General features: G+C 43.4%; 1 protein-coding gene across 1 annotated transcript in view; it reads right to left on the reverse strand.

The window, feature by feature from the left end:
* The window catches only part of adarb2 (adenosine deaminase RNA specific B2 (inactive)), a 201,809-nt gene that overhangs the window by 14,611 nt on the left and 166,387 nt on the right, over positions 1–20,811 (reverse strand). Inside the window, exons 4-7 of the mRNA XM_014157458.3 lie at positions 17,524–17,638; positions 9,609–9,777; positions 6,683–6,834; positions 5,348–5,519 (exon numbers count right to left, since the gene is read on the reverse strand). Of these exons, the coding sequence (XP_014012933.3) occupies positions 5,348–5,519; positions 6,683–6,834; positions 9,609–9,777; positions 17,524–17,638 (608 nt within the window). The remainder of the gene's footprint in view (positions 1–5,347; positions 5,520–6,682; positions 6,835–9,608; positions 9,778–17,523; positions 17,639–20,811) is intronic.

The following is a 20,811-nucleotide window of genomic DNA, read 5'->3' on the forward strand; positions in this document are numbered from 1 at the left end:
GTGGTGAGATAATACTATACTGGTGGTGAGAAACTACAGTACGATACTGGTGGTGAGATGATACTATACTGGTGGTGAGATGATACTATACTGGTGGTGAGATACTGCAGTACTATACTGGTGGTGAGATGATACTGTACTGGTGGTGAGATGATACTATACTGGTGGTGAGTTGATACTATACTGGTGGTGAGTTGATACTGTACTGGTGGTGAGTTGATACTATACTGGTGGTGAGATGATACTATACTGGTGGTGAGTTGATACTATACTGGTGGTGAGATGATACTATACTGGTGGTGAGTTGATACTATACTGGTGGTGAGATGATACTATACTGGTGGTGAGATACTGCAGTACTATACTGGTGGTGAGATGATACTATACTGGTGGTGAGTTGATACTATACTGGTGGTGAGATGATACTATACTGGTGGTGAGTTGATACTGTACTGGTGGTGAGTTGATACTATACTGGTGGTGAGATGATACTATACTGGTGGTGAGTTGATACTATACTGGTGGTGAGATACTGCAGTACTATACTGGTGGTGAGATGGTACTATACTGGTGGTGAGATACTGTAGTACTATACTGGTGGTGAGATGATATTATACTGGTGGTGAGATAGTAATACTGATGGTGCGATAGTACTATACTGGTGGCGAGATAGTACACTGGTGGCAGACCTGGTTTCAAATACTATTTGAAATAATTTCAAATAATTTAGTTGCAAAACTGAAAACCCCACCCATCTGTCACTCCAAATAGTATTTGAACCCAGATCTGAATGGTGGAGAGATACTAGGTCTAGATGTCTCTAGACTGCCTTGTCATTTGCTGTTTAGACTAATCTATTTTCCAGAATACATTAACAAATAGATGGGGCATAATTACCATGTTTATAATGATTTCCTCCTTTCAGAGCAAAAGAACAAAGATATAGAAGCCCTCTGTGTGTACCTGGGTTGTGTAGCTGTGTACTCACACAAGCATTGGACTAAAGAACTTATGAGAAGCGCAATCAGAGGCAAACATTATGTTGCTCATTTTTACACCATTGTTCTTTTTGTTAATCAATGTATCTTTATCATGGCTGCAATAATTGCAATTATCTTTTCCTCTCGCATCCCCGTTCATGACTAATAATGAGTCATTATGTTTTTTGCTTCCCCGAGCAGTCAATTAACATCGACGTTTTCCAAGAATCGCTAAAGTGCGCTAACTGCCGCCCCGGCCGTACCTGCGCCACCACAATCTGTTAGTGGGATCTGTCCTACCTTTCCCAAACAAAGCAAAGAGCTCTATTCTCTCTTTTCCCCTCCCGCTACTTCCACCAAAACAGAAATGATTTAGCTTGAAATATTAATTTACCTAGGAAGCAACGCTGTGAATTAGAAACATATTTTAATCTCATGCAAGAAAAGACAGCCATCTGGCTGTTGCATGGATTTTAAAGGGGGAGACTCCCTCCCTCTCCCCCTTCTCTCTCTATCCCTCCTTCTATCCCTCCCTCCTCCTCTCCGTAAACGGAGACCATTAAAGTAATGTGTTCATCTACATAAAATCCAAATGGAAGATAAAGGTTCATAGTCATATGAAAGCCATTTAGGCCCTTCAATTAAAACAAGTCATTGACTTAATCAAACATCCACTCTCTGGTCAATCAGGTGCCCAACCCTGTTGTGCTTTTTCAAAAACACTAACGATAACAATAATGACAATAGTAACGATCACAATAATGACAGCAATAGTAATGATGATTAAAAAAAATATATGAAAAAAAGCTTTCATGGTGGTTCATTTACCGTAACATAACTTTACGCCTACGCAAACAGACATGATGACATGAGAGAGTGGGGGATGAATGAATGGAGGGAGATATATGATGAAGGGAGGGATACAATAAGGAGAGTAACTGTGGGACAAACAGACAGTGGCAGTAGGGCAGCCTTCACCTCGGATGTGTCTATTTACAGCTCAAATGGTATGGCTACACTAGGATAAAAGGCTAAAGCCCCCTCTCCTCTCTCTCTTTCTCTCTCAACCCTCTTTATCCCTCTCTCTTTCACCCTGACCTTAATTATCTAGGCCTTTACTGACCCACTCACTTCAGTGGAGGCCAAGGATAATTTACAAGGATTTAAAACGGAGAAAGAGGAGTGGAGAGGGAGAGAAAGGGTGTCGGACGGTATCTAGCTTGGTGGAAAGAAAGGAAGAAAGAAAGAAAGGAAGTAGGATGTCCCTTTTCCTTTCCCCTGACTGCCGTGTCGTATCCCTCTATTTTTTGCCAAGTAATTGCTTTCACCTATGGTGGTGACCTAGACAGATGTAATCGCTGCGTCTCCAGCCCCGGCCAACTGAATCATATTGGGCAGATTAACGGTCACTTTCAGGGGGAAAGAGGAGAGCCACCTCAGAATACACTATATATACAAAAGTATGTGGACACCCCTTCAAATGAGTGGATTTGGCTATTTCAGCCACACGTTGCTGACAGGTGTATAAAATCGAGCACACAGCCATGCAATCTCCATAGACAAAAATTGGCAGTGGAATGGCCTTACTAAAGAGCTCAGTGACTTTCAACGTGGCACCGTCATAGGATGCCACCTTTCCAACAAGTCAGTTCATCTAATTTCTGCCCTGTTAGAGCTGCCCCAGGCAGCTGTAAGGGCTGTTATTGTGAAGTGGAAATGTTTAAGAGCAACAATGGCTCAGACGCGAAGTTGTAGGCCACACAAGCTCACAGAATGGGACAGCCGAGTGCTGAAGTGCGAGCGTGTAAAAATCGTCTGTCCTCAGTTGCAAAACTCACTACCGAGTTCCAAACTGCCTCTGGAAGCAACGTCAACACAAGAACTGTTAATGAAATGGGATTCCATGGCCGAGCAGCCGCACACAAGCCTAAGATCACCATGCGCAATGCCAAGCGGTGGCTGGTATAGTGTAAAGCTCGCCGCCATTGGACTCTGGAGCAGTGGAAATGCGTTCTCTGGAGTGATGAATCACGCTTCACCATCTGGCAGTCCGACGGACAAATCTGTGTTTGGCGGATGCCAGGAGAACGCTACCTGCCCAAATGCATGTACTAACTGTAAAGTTTGGTGGAGGAGGAAAAATGGTCTGTGGCAGTTTTTCATGGTTCGGGCTAGGCCACTTAGTTCCAGTGAAGGGAAATCTTAACACTTTAGAATACAATGACATTCTAGACAATTCTGTGCTTCCAAATTTGTGGCAACAGTTTGGGGAAGGCCCTTTCCTGTTTCAGCATGACAATGCCCCCGTGCACAAAGCGAGGTCCATACCGAAATGGTTTGTCGGGATCGGTGTGGAAGAACTTGACTGGCCTGCACAGAGCCCTGACCTCAACTCCATAAAACACCCGCAAAGGGGGGACCATCTCCATATTAATGCCCATGATTTTGGAATGAGATGTTCGACAAGCAGGTGTCCACATACTTTTGGTCATATAGTGTATCTGTAGCTAGCTAGTCGAGGGCCTAACTCTCCCTGCTCGCTGCAAATAAAATGTCAAATAAAATCATTACATAGAAATATAATGACTAGAACGGACAACTTACCATGATCATTTGAATGGTATACTCAAGAGTACACTCAATATGGCCGCCGGTCCACTGACTTTCGGCATGTCCGTTTTAGTAATACTATTTCTATGGCTTAAAACATCTCTGCTAAGTGACTAGTTAGTCTGAGTGAGCAAGATACTGCCAAAATAAAGGTAAACGAGGAATACAAAGTATATTGAATGCAGGTGCTTCCACACAGGTGTGGTTTCTGAGTTGATTAAGTAATTCATATGTGTGTGTGTGTGTGTGTGTGTGTGTGTGTGTGTGTGTGTGTGTGTGTGTGTGTGTGTGTCTGTCACCAGATCTCAACCCAATTGAACACTTACAATATGGGAGATTCTGGAGCGGCGACTGAGACAGCGTTTTCCACCACCGTCAACAAAACACCAAATTATGGAATTTCTCGTGGAAGAATGGTGTCACATCCCTCAAAGTGCCAGACACTGTAGAATATATGCCAAGATGCATTGAATCTGTTCTGGGTCGTGGTGGCCCAACGCCCTATTAAGACACTTTATGTTGGTGTTTCCTTTATTTTGGCAGTTAACTTTATGTATCAAGATCATAGACAGGTGTGGCCAGGCAGATGTTGTTGTAGAACCAATTAGCCTCCAAATATTGGGAGAATTGTAAGGGAAACAGTGCTGCTAGCTGCTATCGCCACATCTCTCCCTAGTTGAGTGAGATAATACAGCTAATGTGTGGACACTCATGCTCTCACCTCCCGGTGGAAAGAGACAGGGTGAGAACTAGAGATTTAATGTAACATCCCTTTCTTTAACCACCGTATCGAGAACAAGGAGATCATTCGTTGCTGTCAAAAGATGCCTCAGAAAAAAAAACACACAAGTGGTGAATAAACAAAATCACCCTGAACATTTACTTAAGCCTCGATACACTACCGCCTTGTCTCCCCTCATGTCAGATCTCAGAACCCTCTGACTGGGTAGGTGGTGGGGGAATATCACACAGCTGAGGTAGCAGCCCTTATTCACCGTACTGTGGGTGTACTGTTAAAGACTGTTAAAGACCATGGTAGTCCCAAATGGCACCCTATTCCCTAATTAGTGCACTAGGCAATCTAAGACCAGGAGGTAGTTTAAGGGTCAGGGGATTCAAACAATGGACGATCCCTACATGAACTAATTAGTGTAGGATTATCCTATGCAAACTCATATAGAAAATAAGCATCATTCAGTCAACAGGAGAAAAATCAACAACACAAGTCACTGACTGACTGACTGACTGACTGACTGACTGACTGACTGACTGACTGACTGACTGACATCTCCGGTTCCCTGCTCCGGTTCTGTCTCTCCTGCTCTTGGGCAGAGAGTTATCCACCACACACAGAGTAAATACCAGACCAATCCCAACCCTTCTCTGTAGTCAATAAAGCCATCTTTTTAAATGCTCTGTTTAAACAGGGATCATGTGTTTTCATAAAAAGGTAATCCACCAATAAAGATAGCCCTCAGATCAATAGATGGCTGTGTTTTCGTTCCTGTCTGTGGAGCGTGTGGATTACTCAGAGTTTGGCTCTGTGAACATCGCCCTTTACTTTCTGACTTCCACTGTTTTGTTTTACCTCTGGCTATGACTGTCTGTCTGTTGATTCAACAATTTTCATCCTATCCTCTGAAATGTCATGTAGGCAGATCATATTTGCTTTACCTTTGAGGACATAGCAGGTCCTAAAATTCGACAAGGGAGGGGAAAAGTGTGTTTTCATGGTGGTGTGTTTGTGATGATCTAACCTTGTGATCTTGTCTGTGCAGGACATGGTGATGAGCTGTTCCCCTTGCAGTACCCCGTCCCAGGTCTGGACTGCCCCTCTGGAGGACCTCACAGGCAGGGTCCCCTCCCCGGACTCGATCTTGGTCCTCAGGTGGCTGTGGAACTTCTTCAGCAGGTGTCTGCTGCTGTGCACTGGGAACAGAACAGAGCCAGACGGTCAGTCTTATTTGTGTGTCTGTGTGTGTTAATTGATTCATTCATGCATGTCTGTGTATCTGACTGGTTCTATTCAGTACGTAGCACACATGATCATGCCTAACTTTGTGTCTCTATGTTCTGAACGTCACTATTGCCTGCAATTCCACCTCATATCCATCCCATATGGAAATCAACCAAAAGGGGCAATGATTCTAAACCCTTTGCCAAGTAGTTCTCCACTACAGATTTCTTTCTCTCTCTCTCTCTCTCTCTCTCTCTCTCTCTCTCTCTCTCTCTCTCTCTCTCTCTCTCTCTCTCTCTCTCTCTCTCTCTCTCTCTCTCTCTCTCTCTCTCTCTCTCTCTCTCTCTCTCTCTCTCTCTCTCTCTCTCTCTCTCTCTCTATGCAATGAAGTTAAAGTTAAAGTTAAGCCTTGAGTTCCCCTCTGAAGTATTGAGGAAAAGGCAGAGAAAGGTATTATGGGAGCCCCTTCTGCATAAGTAATTTTCTAATCTGTAAAAGCTGATTGATGAACATTTAAAAGGTTTAATGACCAAGAAAGTGAAGTTCAAAGCTTTCCAGGGAGACAGTCTCTCAGTTCCTTTCATACTGGCGTGATTCATTTGCCTCCTCAAATGTTTTTTTTCTCCTTCATTTTAGTGTGTGTGTGAGTGTGTGTAAAAAAACCTCCACGTCAATATAATGATACATCAGCAGCATGGGTACAGTGCTGAATAGATCTGTCTAAGAGAAAAAAAGGAGGGGAAATATTTTTGATGGAAAACTGCCAAGCAGATTACATTGCTAACCCTGTAAGTCACACATAAAAACGAATGCCAGCCGTCGCCATCTAAATGAATATACATTTTTTTATGGAGTAAGCATTAAAATGTCATCTGTTCAGCACAGTGGCTTGGCAGTCTGAAAGGCCTGTGGATGTAATGTGACATGAAAGGGATGCCAGTTTTCTGACAGCGTCTGACAAAAGCAGAGCAGTCGCTTTCAACATATCAGCCGGCAGAAGATGATCCCTTAAAAAAAAAAAAACTCTGGTAAAGGGGAAAAAGACACCAAACCACGAGGAAGACAGGAGAGAGGGAGGGAAAATAAACGAGAGATAACGAGAGAGATGAAGATGGAAAGAGAGAGTCTGTCTTACGGTCTGTGGTGATTTCGTAGGGCGAGTTGAGGCGAGCGTCTCCGCAGGGCGACGTGCTGATGTACATATGGAAATGGACGTTGTCCCTCAACCGGTACCCTGACTCCTTGTGCCGGACGAATATCGACTCTTCCCAGTCCTCTCGCCTTTTGCTTCAAAGACAAAGAAAAAGATAGAAGAGATGAGGAAAAAAGAGAGTGACCACTATCTATCACAGCACACACATAAACCCCCCCGGCCCCCGTCTATTTTTCAATGATGAACTGAAACAGAGGGAGAGAGCGAGTGATGACAAACACTGGCCTTCTCCCTGACCAAAGCAGTTTCTCTCTCTGTCACTGTCGGCCCCCTGAACATTACTCAGTCTGTCTCAACTGGATGATACATCACGAAGAGCGGAGGGCTGTTGGTGTGTGTGTGTGTGTGTGTGTGTTTAAGTGTATATGTGTGTGTGTATACCAGTTTCTCTTACATCATCCCTGAATGGTTGAAATGACTATGATCCTTGTCTGATACTAGACACTAGGCTACCCACTAAAACTCCAGCCAGTTATTCAGCTACTGATTGTGATGTGTGATAGTAGTTGCTACTACGAACTGAGGCTGCAAATATTTGTTTTACTCAAATATACTTTAATTTCACAAATCCGTATTGAACCATGCCACATGTTTACTATTTAATGCCTTGAATTTAAATAATTCAGTTCTAACATATACTAATCGACTCAGAGCTCGCCATTGTGATTTTTCATCATTGGAGACATTATGCATTGCATGATATTACAGTATATTCCCTATGTCGCTTTCGTTCTCAAACCTAGACTTTTTATAGTATATATCAATGATGTCACTCTTGCTGCGGGTGATTCTTTGATCCACCTCTACGCAGACGACACCATTCTATACATCTGGCCCTTCTTTGGGCACTGTGTTAACAAACCTCCAAACGAGCTTCAACGCCATACAACACTCCTTCCGTGGCCTCCAACTGCTCTTAAATGCTAGTAAAACGAAATGCATGCTCTTCAACCGATCGCTGCCCGCACCCGCCCGCCCGACTAGCATCACTACTCTGTACGGTTCTGACTTAGAATATGTGGACAACTATGAATACCTAGGTGTCGGCTTCCTATTTCGCAACAAAGCCTCCTTCACTCATGCTGCCAAACATACCCTCGTAAAACTGACTATCCTACCGATCCTTGACTTCGGCGATGTCATTTACAAAATAGCCTCCAACACTGTACTCAGCAAATTGGATGCAGTCTATCACAGTGCCGTCCGTTTTGTCACCAAAGCCCCATATACTACCCACCACTGCGACCTGTATGCTCTCGTTGGCTGGTCCTCGCTACATATTTGTCGCCAAACGCACTGGCTCCAGGTCATCTATAAGTCTTTGCTAGGTAAAGCTCTGCCTTATCTTAGCTCACTGGTCACCATAGCAACACGCGCTGCAGCAGGTATATTTCACTGGTCATCCCCAAAGCCAACACCTAATTTGGCCGCCTTTCGTTCCAGTTCTCTGCTGCCAGTGACTGGAACGAATTGCAAACATCACTGAAGTTGGAGACTTATATCTCCCTCACTAACTTTAAGCGTCAGCTGTCAGATCAGCTTACCGATCACTGCAGCTGTACACAGCCCATCTGTAAATAGCCCATCCAACAAACTACCTACCTCATCCCCATATTTGTTTTAGTTTTTCTGCTCTTTTGCACACCAGTATTTCTACTTGCACATCCTCATCTGCACATATATCACTCCAGTGTAAATTGCTAAATTGTAATTACTTCGCTACTATTGGCCTATTTATTGCCTTACCTCCTTAATTAATTTGCTTACACTATACAGATTTTCTATTGTGTTATTGACTGTACACTTGATTATCCCATGTGTAACTCTGCGTTGTTGTTTTTGTTGCACTGCTTTGCTTTATCTTGGCCAGGTTGCAGTTGTAAATGAGAACTTGTTCTCAACTGGTCAACCTGGTTAAATAAAGGTGAAATAAAAGAAATAGGGTGAATATACGTCAGTTGTGGCATTATGTTTGGCTATTTTCATAGGACTTATCTTTCCCATTAGCTTTCTCTTGCTCAGCCGCTGAGACTCTGGCCCAGTGATTATATTAGACATTGAGGAAAGACAAAAGTCAATATGCTGTATTATGCTAATATGACATTAAAGGAACTAGCCTTTTCTACTCTAATTTGACAGGCTAGCAATTTAGTAGCCAGAAGGGCCTGGCAGGTAAGATTGGTCCATAGTAGCACATGATGCAATTTACCAAAGTGGTTGTGTAGGTAGGAGAATTTCAAACTAAAAACTAGAATTTTTAGAAGACTATGCTTCTTCTCTGGTGGGGCGAATATTAGGTTTTGGAGAGGTAGTTATAGCGGTTTCACAAGCTTATGAATGTAACGTATATCATTTTAATCAGGAATTCATTGCTTTGACACAATAGCAGTCTGCCTACAGTATGACGATTGATTGGGAAAATGTCTTTGTTGTATAACGCTTCTCTGTTACCATGGTGCTAAGTAAGAACAGAATTGTAATTTAATTGTAGCTACAAGTCATATAATATAATCTGATTTAGCATCTTATTTTTAGGAGCATTTAATGAACATCTACGAAAAATAACTCATGAATAGTGGTTTAAAAACACATCCAGTATATCACCTTAATTTGCATATCCCTCACTTTACTTGTAAGGATAATTAGTAAAACACCCCTGCCTACTCTTGTACTATTCAAAGGAGACAAAATTAGATGGTATTACTGAGAGTAGAGGAAGCACATCAACACTTTACTTAAAGCCTGCAGGTATAATGTTTTATTAGATGCTATAAGCTTGTATGAGCCCTTACAATGAGGCCTTAAAATACGGTTTATAATATGTTACAGGAGCATTCGATGTTGTTACCTTAAGAAGAGCTCTAACTGAGAGTAGAGGTAGCGAACCAAGGCTCTCCTGGCTGTGATTTCAGCGTGACAGTCGTTGACCACCAGTCCTTGGTTACTGATGTATTCTCCCTTGATACATTTGGTCCCGGTAGATAGCGCTACCACCTGGACTTGTCTCAGGTCCAAACCTGGCAAAGACAGAGAGAGAAAAAAAGGGAGACAACAAGTGTTAGAAATAAAATAGCTTTATTACGTTTAAAATATAATTTAGAACTCATGACTCACACTTCATTGTGTCATTTGACAGAACACCACGTCATCAAGTAATCATGTGGTGTGAAAATAATGAAACAAGAGTATGTCTAGAGTCTGCATTAGTTATGGGATAACAGTGGACTCCATCAACAATTCTCCACACCTAAATACCTTTAACCAGATACCATAGGCCATTTCTGAATGGCACTATATTCCCTATATAGTGCACTACTTTTGACCAGGCCCTGGTCAAAAGTAGTGCCCCATGTAGGGAATTTGGTGCCATTTGGGACACAGACCATTTAAATACCATGTCAGACTTCAGGGGAACACTTCAGGTGAACACTACTACCACTCTTTGAAACGTGATTGTTAGTGAACCCAGTAGGAATAAACCCACCCTTGCAGCCCATAGATCCCCTCCTGCCACAGCCCTGAAACCTATTTGTTTGATTTTAATTCAAAAGCACTGTGGTTAAAAAATGGGCTTCAGCAGCAGGATTTTTGACAGCATAAACCATGAGTGTGTGACGGGGCTGGCTCAGCATGCTTTAACCACCGTCAGTCTCCTTTTCTCTCCTCCGCTCTCCTCTCCTCTGCCCGCCACAAATCTCTCCATCGCTTCACAAATTCAGGGTTCACTGCGTCCGCCGGACCTGGAGGCAACGCGGGAGCAACATATGAGCTTTTATCTGCTGTGGCCCAGATGGTATTGTAGTCAGGCAAGCAGACAGGCAGGCTAGAGTGTGTGTGTGTGTGTGTGCATGCAGGCAGACAGGCGACGAGCCACCTCTGCCAGGTTGCCATTAACAATAAGAGCAGCTCATATTGAGGTGGGGTTAAAGTCATGGCCTCTGAAATCCATTCGGCTAGCTTTGACTAACCACCTTCTGACTCAGTGGCTGCTTGGATAGAGCAAAGGAGGACGGAGACATATGAGATATGGTTCTTCTCATGATGCATTTCCTAGCTTCTTTATACGTTCTTGTAGCAATACTATATTGTTGTCCCCCACGATTAATTTCGGGGAGGTGATTTTGGATCAGTCAGTTAGTCCGTTAGTCACAAGCGATATCTCAGAGAGCATTGTCCCGATTTTGACGAATCTTGGGTGAATGATGCGTCTTGCCATTAAGATCCGGCATTTACAAAATTACACTGATTGGCCAGATGGTGGCGCTATAACAAGAGATTGAAAATGCAAACTTTGAAAGGTCACGCATCTCACCACATTTTACCTAAAGTCATGAAGAAATTTGGATTTTCCACCAATGTGAATTTTAAAACGCTACTCTGCTGGCAACGAATGACCGATCTGCACAAAACTTGATATATAGCATCTATGGATGTCTCTCAATGCAATATTTTCCTCTCAATGCAATATTTTCCAGATTAGAACCGAAAAAACATGGCCTCTATAGACCAATAAACATTAATGTGGGCATGGTCTGGAACAAAGGCATACAAATCAGTCAAGGATATTCGTATTGTATCAAAATGTGTTGCTTATTTTTATAAATTTTTTACAAAGTAAGTTGACTGAGAACACATTCTTATTTACAGCAATGACCTGGGGTATAGTTACTTACAGGGGAGTGGAGGGGGGATGAATGAGCCAATTGGAAGCTGTGGATGATTAGGTGGCTGTGATGGTGGGGGCCAGATTGGGAATTTAGCCAGGACAAATGTTGCGAACACCGGCAAGACTCAACATATGCAAGAACATTCATATCGACCACACGTTATAATGGGCACATGTTTATATCTCTTGATCTGTTTGATGAAATTTGTCACACATGCTCAGGGATTGGAGTCTAACTAACCCACAAGATATCTCAGACATCATTGACCTGATTTTGACAAAACTTGGGTGAATGATGCGTCTTGCCATAGAGATCCATAATTTACAAAATTACACTGATTGGCCCAAGGGGGGGGGGGGGGGGGGGCTGCACCATTCTTGGGGGACGACATGTTTGCTGTTGCCTTGTTGATTATGAAACGGTTCTGGCAGCGCAATCTGATTAATCAAAAGTGCATTCCAACCATGATGTTATTTAGCACAATATCATTTCTAGCCGTGAAGCACTATATGATCAGTCAACTAACAGCAGCAAACCAAGGCAACAATGTGGCAGCTGAATCACCTAGCGTAGAGAAAAAAATGAAGCCATGAATGAATAAATTATGCTCTTTGGTTGTAGAAACTCCACTAACACAATCACTCAGAGAGATTGGTGCCCTGGCTAGCTCTTAGCGGAACCACTGCAACACCAGCCCAGACCAGGGAACCCACGCCAGGAATTTCAAGATTAATGTTAAGGACAAACCAGATGCTGGCTGCTCCTGCTCTGTTATGTCAACTAGTGCCAGCTCTGCACGGCCTCAGTAGCCAAGTCAAAACCATAATGCAGGTTGAGTGCCAAGTTGAGAAGGAACAGATATTTTACCTCTAGCAGCATATTTTGAGACACCTAAACCTATGTTTTCTGCGTCTGAAATGGCACCCTATTTCGTTTGGGACGTTCCCCTAGATCGAAATGATTTCCTCAGGACTAGCCTATGTGGGGTAATAGCTTGGTCCAATAACCTCACCATGGTTCATCCTCTGTTATGTCATCTACTGTACAGTGCCAGGTTGAGTCTTAGTGTGGTAGCAAACCAACACCTCCAGGTCTCATCTATCCTCCACATCAGCCCTGAGCATGCAGCAACATGCCTCGTTCTGGGGAGATAATACAAGTTAAACGTGCCAAATGCAACACCCTTTTCACTCTCCTTTTTTTCTCTGATGTTCCACTTAGCAATTGTTTAGATCCATTTTGCGGGGGATAATTTCTCCTAGCTGCTCTTCATCTCACCATGAAATTGCCACCAAGCAGCCCCTCCCTCTGAGAGGAGAAAGAGAGAGCGGGAGCGCGTGAGAGAGATTTTAAGTGGGGTTAATAGCTATCATCAAGCAGGTATTTTCCAAATTAGGTTTGTCTCATCAGTTTCTATCAGCATAAGACTATTATCATAAGGAAGCCTTCTGGAGTAACTAACTTCAGTCATATTTCAGTTTAGTAAAGGCTACTATAGAGTTCAACTTTCCAATTTTCTACTGTTATCAGCTCTGTTATCAACTAAATCAAGTTTGTATTCTTTATTCACAGACCATTCCAGTTTCTTTGTTGCTGTAGACAAAGAGACACGTTAACAGACAGAAATAAGATTTGTCTGTAATAAGAACCCATTATTCTTAAGTACTAAAGGAACATTAAAATGATGTTCTTCTCCTGGAGTAAAAGGAATTGTCGTCAAGCCAAGGTTAACGCTAGTGAACTCATTTGCATGCCACTAGGCTATAAAGAGACTCATGAAGGCAAGATGTTTGAAGATCTTCAATGTCAAATTAAGATGTGTATCATCCTTAGAATCAATATGAAAATATATCTGATACAATGAGAGAGAGGGGTAGCTAGGAGAGAAAATTATGTTTTTGAACCTTGAAATCTTTCTGGGTGTGCAACTCTTTAACGGCCTCTAGAATTGACGGAATTGTATTATATGTGTGTCCCAAATGCCACCCTACCGTATTCCCTTCATAGTGTACTGCTACAAGCTTGGCACACCTGTATTTGGGGAGTTTCTCCCATTCTTCTCTGCAGATCCTCTCAAGCTCTGTCAGGTTGGATGGGGAGCGTAGCTACACAGCTATTTTCAGGTCTCTCCAAAGATGTTCCATCGTGTTCAAGTCCGGGCTCTGGCTGGGCCACTCAAGGACATTCAGAGACTTGTCCCGAAGCCACTTCTGCATTGTCTTGGCTGTTTGCTTAGGTTCGTTGTCCTGTTGGACCGTGAACCTTCGCCCCAGTCTGAGGTCCTGAGCGCTCTCGAGCAGGTTTTCAACAAGGATCTCTCTGTACTTTGCTCCATTCATTTTTGCCTCGATCCTGACAAGTCTCCCAGTCCCTGCTGCTGAAAAACATCCCCACAGCATGATGCTGCCACCACCATTCTTCAGCGTAGGGAGGGTGCCAGGTTTCCTCCAGACATGACGCTTGACATTCAGGCTAAAGAGTTCAATCTTGGTTTCATCAGACCAGAGAATCTTGTTTCTCATGGTCTGAGAGTCTTTAGGTGACTTTTGGCAAACTCCAAGCGGACTGTCATGTGCCTTTTACTGAAGAGTGGCTTCCGTCTGTCCACTCTACCATAAAGGCCTGATTTGCGGAGTGCTGCAGAGATTGTTGTCCTTCTGGAAGGTTCGCCCATCTGCACAGAGGAACTCTAGAGCTCTCTCAGAGTGACCATTGGGTTCTCGGTCACCTCCCTGACCAAGGCCCTTCTCCCCGGATTGCTCAGTTTGGCCGGGCGGCCAGCTCTAGGAAGAGTCTTGGTGGTTCCAAACTTCTTCCATTTAAGAATGATGAAGGCCACAGTGTTCTTGGGGACCTTTAATGCTGCAGAAATGTTTGGGTATCCTTCAAAGAGTCTGAATACTTTCCGAAGGCACTGTAAAGGTAATAGGGAGCCATACAAAGTGTACTACTAATTTGAATAACTATGACCCATGACCTTACGGTAGTGTTGACAACAGGGTCACTTCAATCTCTTGATTCGGAAAAATATGAAACATCATTCTCATGATGATAATTAAATTTAACCTACAAATGCACTCTATTCAAAAACAATCCACTGCCCTCTGAACTGACAGTGTTATTAGCCTTTCTGTCCTGACAGTGCTGTCTCCATACAGCCGTCTTACCCAGGGATGGCAACAGGCAGCCCGTGGGACAAAACCGGCCCGCAAGTGATCTTTTTTGGTCCCCCAAAGTTTTTAGTAAAACAAAACAAAAATATAAACGCAACATGCAACAATTTCAAAGATTTTTAATTCCTTAGGCCCTAATCTATGGATTTCATATGACTGGGCAGGGGCGCAGCCATGGGTGGGACTGGGAGGGCATAGGCCCACCCACTGGGGAGCCAGGCCCAGCCAATTAGAATGAGTCTTTCCCCACAAAAGGGCTTTATTACAGACAGCAATACTCCTTAGTTTCATCAGCTGTCCGTGTGGCTGGTCCCAGACTATCCCGCAGGTGAAGAAGCCAGATGTGAAGGTCCTGGGCTGGCATGGTCTGCAGTTGTGAGTCCGGTTGGACATACTGCCAAATTCTTTAAAACAACATTGGAGGTGGCTTATGGTAGAGAAATGAATTAATTACATTCTCTGGCAACAATTCTGGTGGACATTCCTGCAGTCATCATGCCAATTGCACGCTCCCTCAAAACTTGAGACATTGTGTTGTGTGACAAAACAGCACATTTTAGAGTGGTATTTTATTGTCCCCAGCACAAGGGGCACCTGTGTAATGATCATGCCATTTAATCAACTTCTTGATATGCCACACCTGTCAGGTTGATGGATAATATTGGCAAAGAAGAAATGCTCACTAACAGGGATGGAAACAAATTTGTGCACAAAATTTGAGAGAAATAAGCTTTTTGTGCTTATTTATTTCAGCTCATGGAACATGGGACCAACAACACTTTACACGTTGCGTTAATTTGTTTGCTCAGTATACTGAATATACATTTTATTAAGAACTTCATTTTTTTGGTACAAAAAAAACTTAAAATCACCAGGAATTCAGCTAAAACGAAAAACGTTACATATGCGATCATGGCTCAATGTAATCAAGATATCAAATGATTGTTATTTTCAAGTACAATCTCTTTTTGGGCTTGGTTGTGGTCAATTTGCAGTGTACAAATGATTATGATTATGTTCCGGCCCCCCGACCATCCACTCCAACCTTCCCCACCTCTAACCTGTCTTTGACAACCTCACTTCTAAGCCTTTTAAAATGGGGTATTATTGAATGACAAATTCATAAAAATGCAGGGAGGCAACAAGAGATAAGAAAAAGTATAAAAAGAGAGAAATCTTCTGTGGAAATGGATACCCAGCACCAGACTTCAAAACATTACAAAGCAATAATTCACTACTTGCTTCTCACTCTCTGAACTGTTTTTATTTAATCTCCTATGATTTCACTCTATGGGAGAGAGACTCACATATCCTAACTGAATTACAGGCTGTGTTAAAACATCTCCATACCAAACAAGTAGTCAATAAAAAAGACTTTGGCATTTGTCATGCGCTCCCTCTGCATGCTTTCCAAGGGAACTCTGATGTCCTAAACTAATTTCCATCTCCAAGGACCAACACTATCTTAGATACAAATGAAATTATCCACACCTTCTAACCCAATGACTTTTCTGTTTACTTTGCCTTCTACAGCCACATAACCAATAAGAGCCTCACTGTGCCAGTGACAAATCAAATCTCGCCCAGGTTGGAATTGTCTCCACAGGCCTTGAATGGGAGTACGTTGGGCAGGGGAGGGGCTGTGGTTCAAAGTCAAGTCCCTCTATTAATATGTCGGTGGTGTGTGCACAGGACTGAGACAGCCAATAGATGTTGAGAGAGAGAGAGAGAGAGAGAGAGAGAGAGAGAGAGAGGTGACCAGCAAACAGAACCCCTAGTGTTCCTGTCAAGTTTGTGTCTGCTGCCTGCTAGCTCGCTGTAGCTCTCGCTCTCTCACAATCACAAATACTTGGGCAGTTCCAGCAACAGCTGTGTACGCGTCTGGATCTTTGAAGATAACACTGCCTATTAATAAACAAAAAGTGCCAATTATTGAGCGGCAGGGAGAGTAGCGGAATAAGATTAGGTCAAGGCGAGCCGGGTCTCAGTGAAGTCTAAATTGATGAGCCGCCGCTCTCGACACAGACAGACTGCTGGAGATACTGATCCATCCTCACCAGCCACCACACAGCCATCACACTGAGCCCCACAGACTGCAGCCAGGCAAAGAGATAAAGCTCTCCACTTAAGCACACTACAGCTCTGTGTGGGAGATGTGAGCTAGGGCCCAATGTAAATACCAGGTGGAAATAAAGACAGGATGCGCCCCCAAATGGCACCCTATTCCCCTTATAGTGCACTGCATTTCACCAGGGCCATTAGCCGTATGAAGGGAATAGAGTGCCATTTGGGGCGCGGTTGAAATGTCTATATGAGATATAAGATCAAAAGTCTGACTAAAATACATATTATTGAAGCACTAAATTGACATTTTGTTTATTAATGTCTGTTAATTCACTTGGCTAATAGGCTAATAGGGTTATTAGTTGCTAAAAGACACAGATTGTGTGTGAGGGCCCAATATAAATTCCAGGTGAGGAAAAAGACTGGGAACAGTAGATGCAATCAAATCAAAGTGTGTTTACAATGGACATTTTAATGGCTTTTGTTGGCTAACAGGGCTATTGTCCAGTTTTTAGACATTAATAACACAGTAATGCACTCCTGACGATTGACAATATTAAGAAAGTTATTGAGGGAGTTAAACCCTTCTGTAGTTCTCTAAAACCAGCGGAGCTACTGTCAAACCGACAGGAGTGTAGGTACTGTTGCGCGGTGTATAGCTGGATGAATGACACGGGTACAATGTCTGTCTTCATCTCCCCCAGGGACCACGGTCAATACATAATTCATATCAGAAGTATATGACACTCTGCAGGTGCATGAGGATGCAGTGGTTCTCTCTCTCTCTCACTATATATATATATATATTTGCCTGGTTAAAAATGTAATGTGATATAAAAGTCAATGAAATGTACCATACCTCTGGTCATTACGATGCCTGCCAGGGCTCTGAGTCGTGCATGCATGGGGGTGCAGCTGTCTGCCAGTTCCTGGTATTTCTCCCTCACCAAGCGGAATATTGAATCGGCAAAGTCCTGCAAGACACAATCAGTTTCTTTATTTCGATATACATGGTTTAAAACATATTGTTTTCATATTGGTTAGATAGCCCTTGAAGAACAAAAAGAACTGTTATTGTTAAGAGGTGTTATTTATACAGATTAGCCTAGCAACGGACATAGATAACCAGAGAAGTGTGGAGGTGCTAAGAGGGTCACAGGTGATGTTTAAGACAGACATGATTACATTAGTTAAGTACATTTCACATTTAAATGTACACTAGAAAAGGTAGCGACACACAAATTGATTCAGGCAAAAGTTTACATTTAATCATATACCTCCCCTCCCTCTGATTATCCAACATAAATACATAGCCACACAAAACTAAATGTGTGAACAAGAAGAACAACATTTGTTGTCTAAAGCACTCTCACTAGTGTGGTTAGGGTTAGGGTTCGTTCATAACAATCTGCCTATTGAGAAACACAGTAGCCCAGTCAAGCCTAGCCACGCCTGGTCCCTCCAAAAACCTTATGTAGACCAAAGTAGCCAGCCCTCCTTCAGACAGCCTACCGTAGCCAACTGAAGAAACCCATACTATCAACTAAAATAAGTTGGCAACCTGTGCACAGTGATTTCACACCATCTCAAGCCCCGTGCCTGGTACTGAAGTTATTCTGCGTAATAATCATCAGCTTAGTCTCTCAGTCTCTCACCCTGGCCAAGTAGAGATTACAATGTGGTGGGAGAGAGAGAGAGAGAGAGAGAGACAGAGAGAGAGAGAGGCAGCTAGCCTCTGTCCCTTAGCAGTTAGCAGCCGAAAGATTGAGCAGATAGCCGATAGCTCAGAGGACATAAACAGACACGGAGGCGACCGGTTAAAGAACAGAGAGAGAGAAAAAGGAAAAGAAAAAAACGATTAGGGAGCATATTTCTCTTTATAGCCTCGTCGCTGGGCCCTGGCCGTGAAACATTCCTCTCACACATGGAAGAGGTAATGGTGACAAGGGCGTTCACAGCTTGTGGCGTTCTCAGGGGAAGCTGTAAGGCGGCTGGTGGTGGTGCTACACTGTCACCAACGCACCATCACCAACAGTCTGGGTAGTAAGGATCAGCATGCACTGGGGGAGAGCTGGGATCTCCCATGATGCCTCTGGGCATACTTAGGATCTAGAATGGTGAGAAACATGCCGCTCTGATCTATCACTATAAGATGACTACAATTACACTGTATGTGAGTCATTTGGTTGGTTTGTAATGGTGAAAAGTAAAGTGCTTCTGCCTGTTCAAGACACCAGGCAACTGGGAGGTGTCAAAGTGTGAGATACTGTCATCTTCAGGGAGATAACTGTGGTGGCATGATGCTATGCTGCTCTTCACCTCTGTACAGCATTATGACTTGTTGTCACACTGAGAACTTCAACCAATCATAGATTTCTGTTCTGGCAATGTGATAGGCCAACACGTTAAAAACAGTTGTCAAGCTCCTAGTCATAGATTAGAATCTGAGTGGCTTCAGAGGTTAAAATCCCTGAAAACAAGCACAAGCACTGTCCTTCTTTTTTCGTAGTGAGATCTAACCAACTGTAAGAATACTTTTGTTGGTTGTGGCAGAATTGGGTTCTTGCGTCTCGATTGGTCACAATTTAACTATGTCAAGTCCTTTGCCACTTTTAAGTATTTCATTCATGACATTATGTGGGTTAAAGGGAACTGGCAGGTGTTAGTGGCCCTCAGAGCCAAGGTGCATTGTTCTCTGGCATCATGCCCTGCTTTCTCCTCCTCCACCCTCTTCCTCTTCTCCTCTCCTCTCCCCCACCTCTCCTCCACAGACCCGTGGACGTCTGATCTGATCTTGAGGTGAGACGTTATGTGCCATGACTTTCTCTCACGTACAGCACTGTTGGGGAAATGGCGTGATCTCTCCCCCTCCTTCTCTCTCATGGTAGCTTGGTGCGACTGCCACCCACCACTGCCACCCTTATGGGGGTAATGTTGCAGAATAACAGGGCCAAGAAGCTTGCTAGACAGTAATGTGCACCCAGATGAGGGGAGGAGGAGGAGAGGAAAGGAGGGCCACCTCCCAACTGAGTGCTCTCCCCCTGGATGCACAACAAGGTTAATAACTCTACCAGCTAGACCCTAGCTGCTTCTCACCGTTTAAAATGTCACACATATTTGGTGGAGAAAGCCAGCAAACATCATCTAATAGCTGTACAGGCTTGTTCATATATGGAAACGGCAACAAGGCGTAGAGCATGTTGTGAAGTTTCAATAGAGGCCATTCAATGCAACATTACACTAGCCTCAGGTGCTGAAAAATAAAGTTTGAATGACAACTAGGTGACATTTTCCACATCATTTGGTATTCAGGACATTGGAGGCAAAGGGAAATGTTGTTCTGTTTGATTCAGAGGGACTCTGGCAGTTGATGGAGTCCATTTGAGATATCGGAGGAGGGGACAAAATGTTTATGACAATCACAGAGCAGCACTGTAGTGCCTAAACACACCGCAGTACCGTCGGGCCAAGGCAGACAGGGAAAAAGCTGTCAGGGAGATTGGCTGTGACAGTTGTAAAGACTCGGAGGCTACGCTGAGAGAGAGAGAGAGAGAGAGAGAGAGAGAGAGAGAGAGAGAGAGAGAGAGAGAGAGAGAGAGAGAGAGAGAGAGAGAGAGAGAGAGAGAGAGAGAGAGAGAGAGAGAGAGAGAGAGAGAGAGAGAGAGAGAGAGAGAGAGAGAGAGAGAGAGAGAGAGAGAGAGAGAGAGAGAGAGAGAGAGAGAGAGAGAGAGAGAGAGAGAGAGAGAGAGAGAGAGAGAGAGAGAGAGAGAGAGAGAGAGAATGTTGTGCATTATAAACACACAGAGATGAGGAGGGGACTGACTTGACTGACTGTTCATAGATATATAGACTGAGAATTGTGATATACAGACTGAGAGGTGAAACGTAGGTTAAGGGGCAAATATGTTTGTGTCCCTATTGGTATATGACTATATCTGATCAACCTTCATGCGCGAAAGTGTCACTGCAAATGAATAGTGACACTAAACAGTAATGTGTACAAAAAAGATTTGAAATGAACAAGGTTCCATAAAATATGAAGCAGCTGTTACATTTTTTTTTAACATATTAGCAGAAATCTAGAATGTAAAACATGAAATAGAAGGACGTAAAACATAACTAGCATACAAAATGTCCTGCTAAAAGC

This window comes from Salmo salar, chromosome 19 (assembly GCF_965601325.2).
Source record: "Salmo salar chromosome 19, fSalSal1, whole genome shotgun sequence".
Classification (NCBI taxonomy): Eukaryota; Metazoa; Chordata; class Actinopteri; order Salmoniformes; family Salmonidae; genus Salmo; species Salmo salar.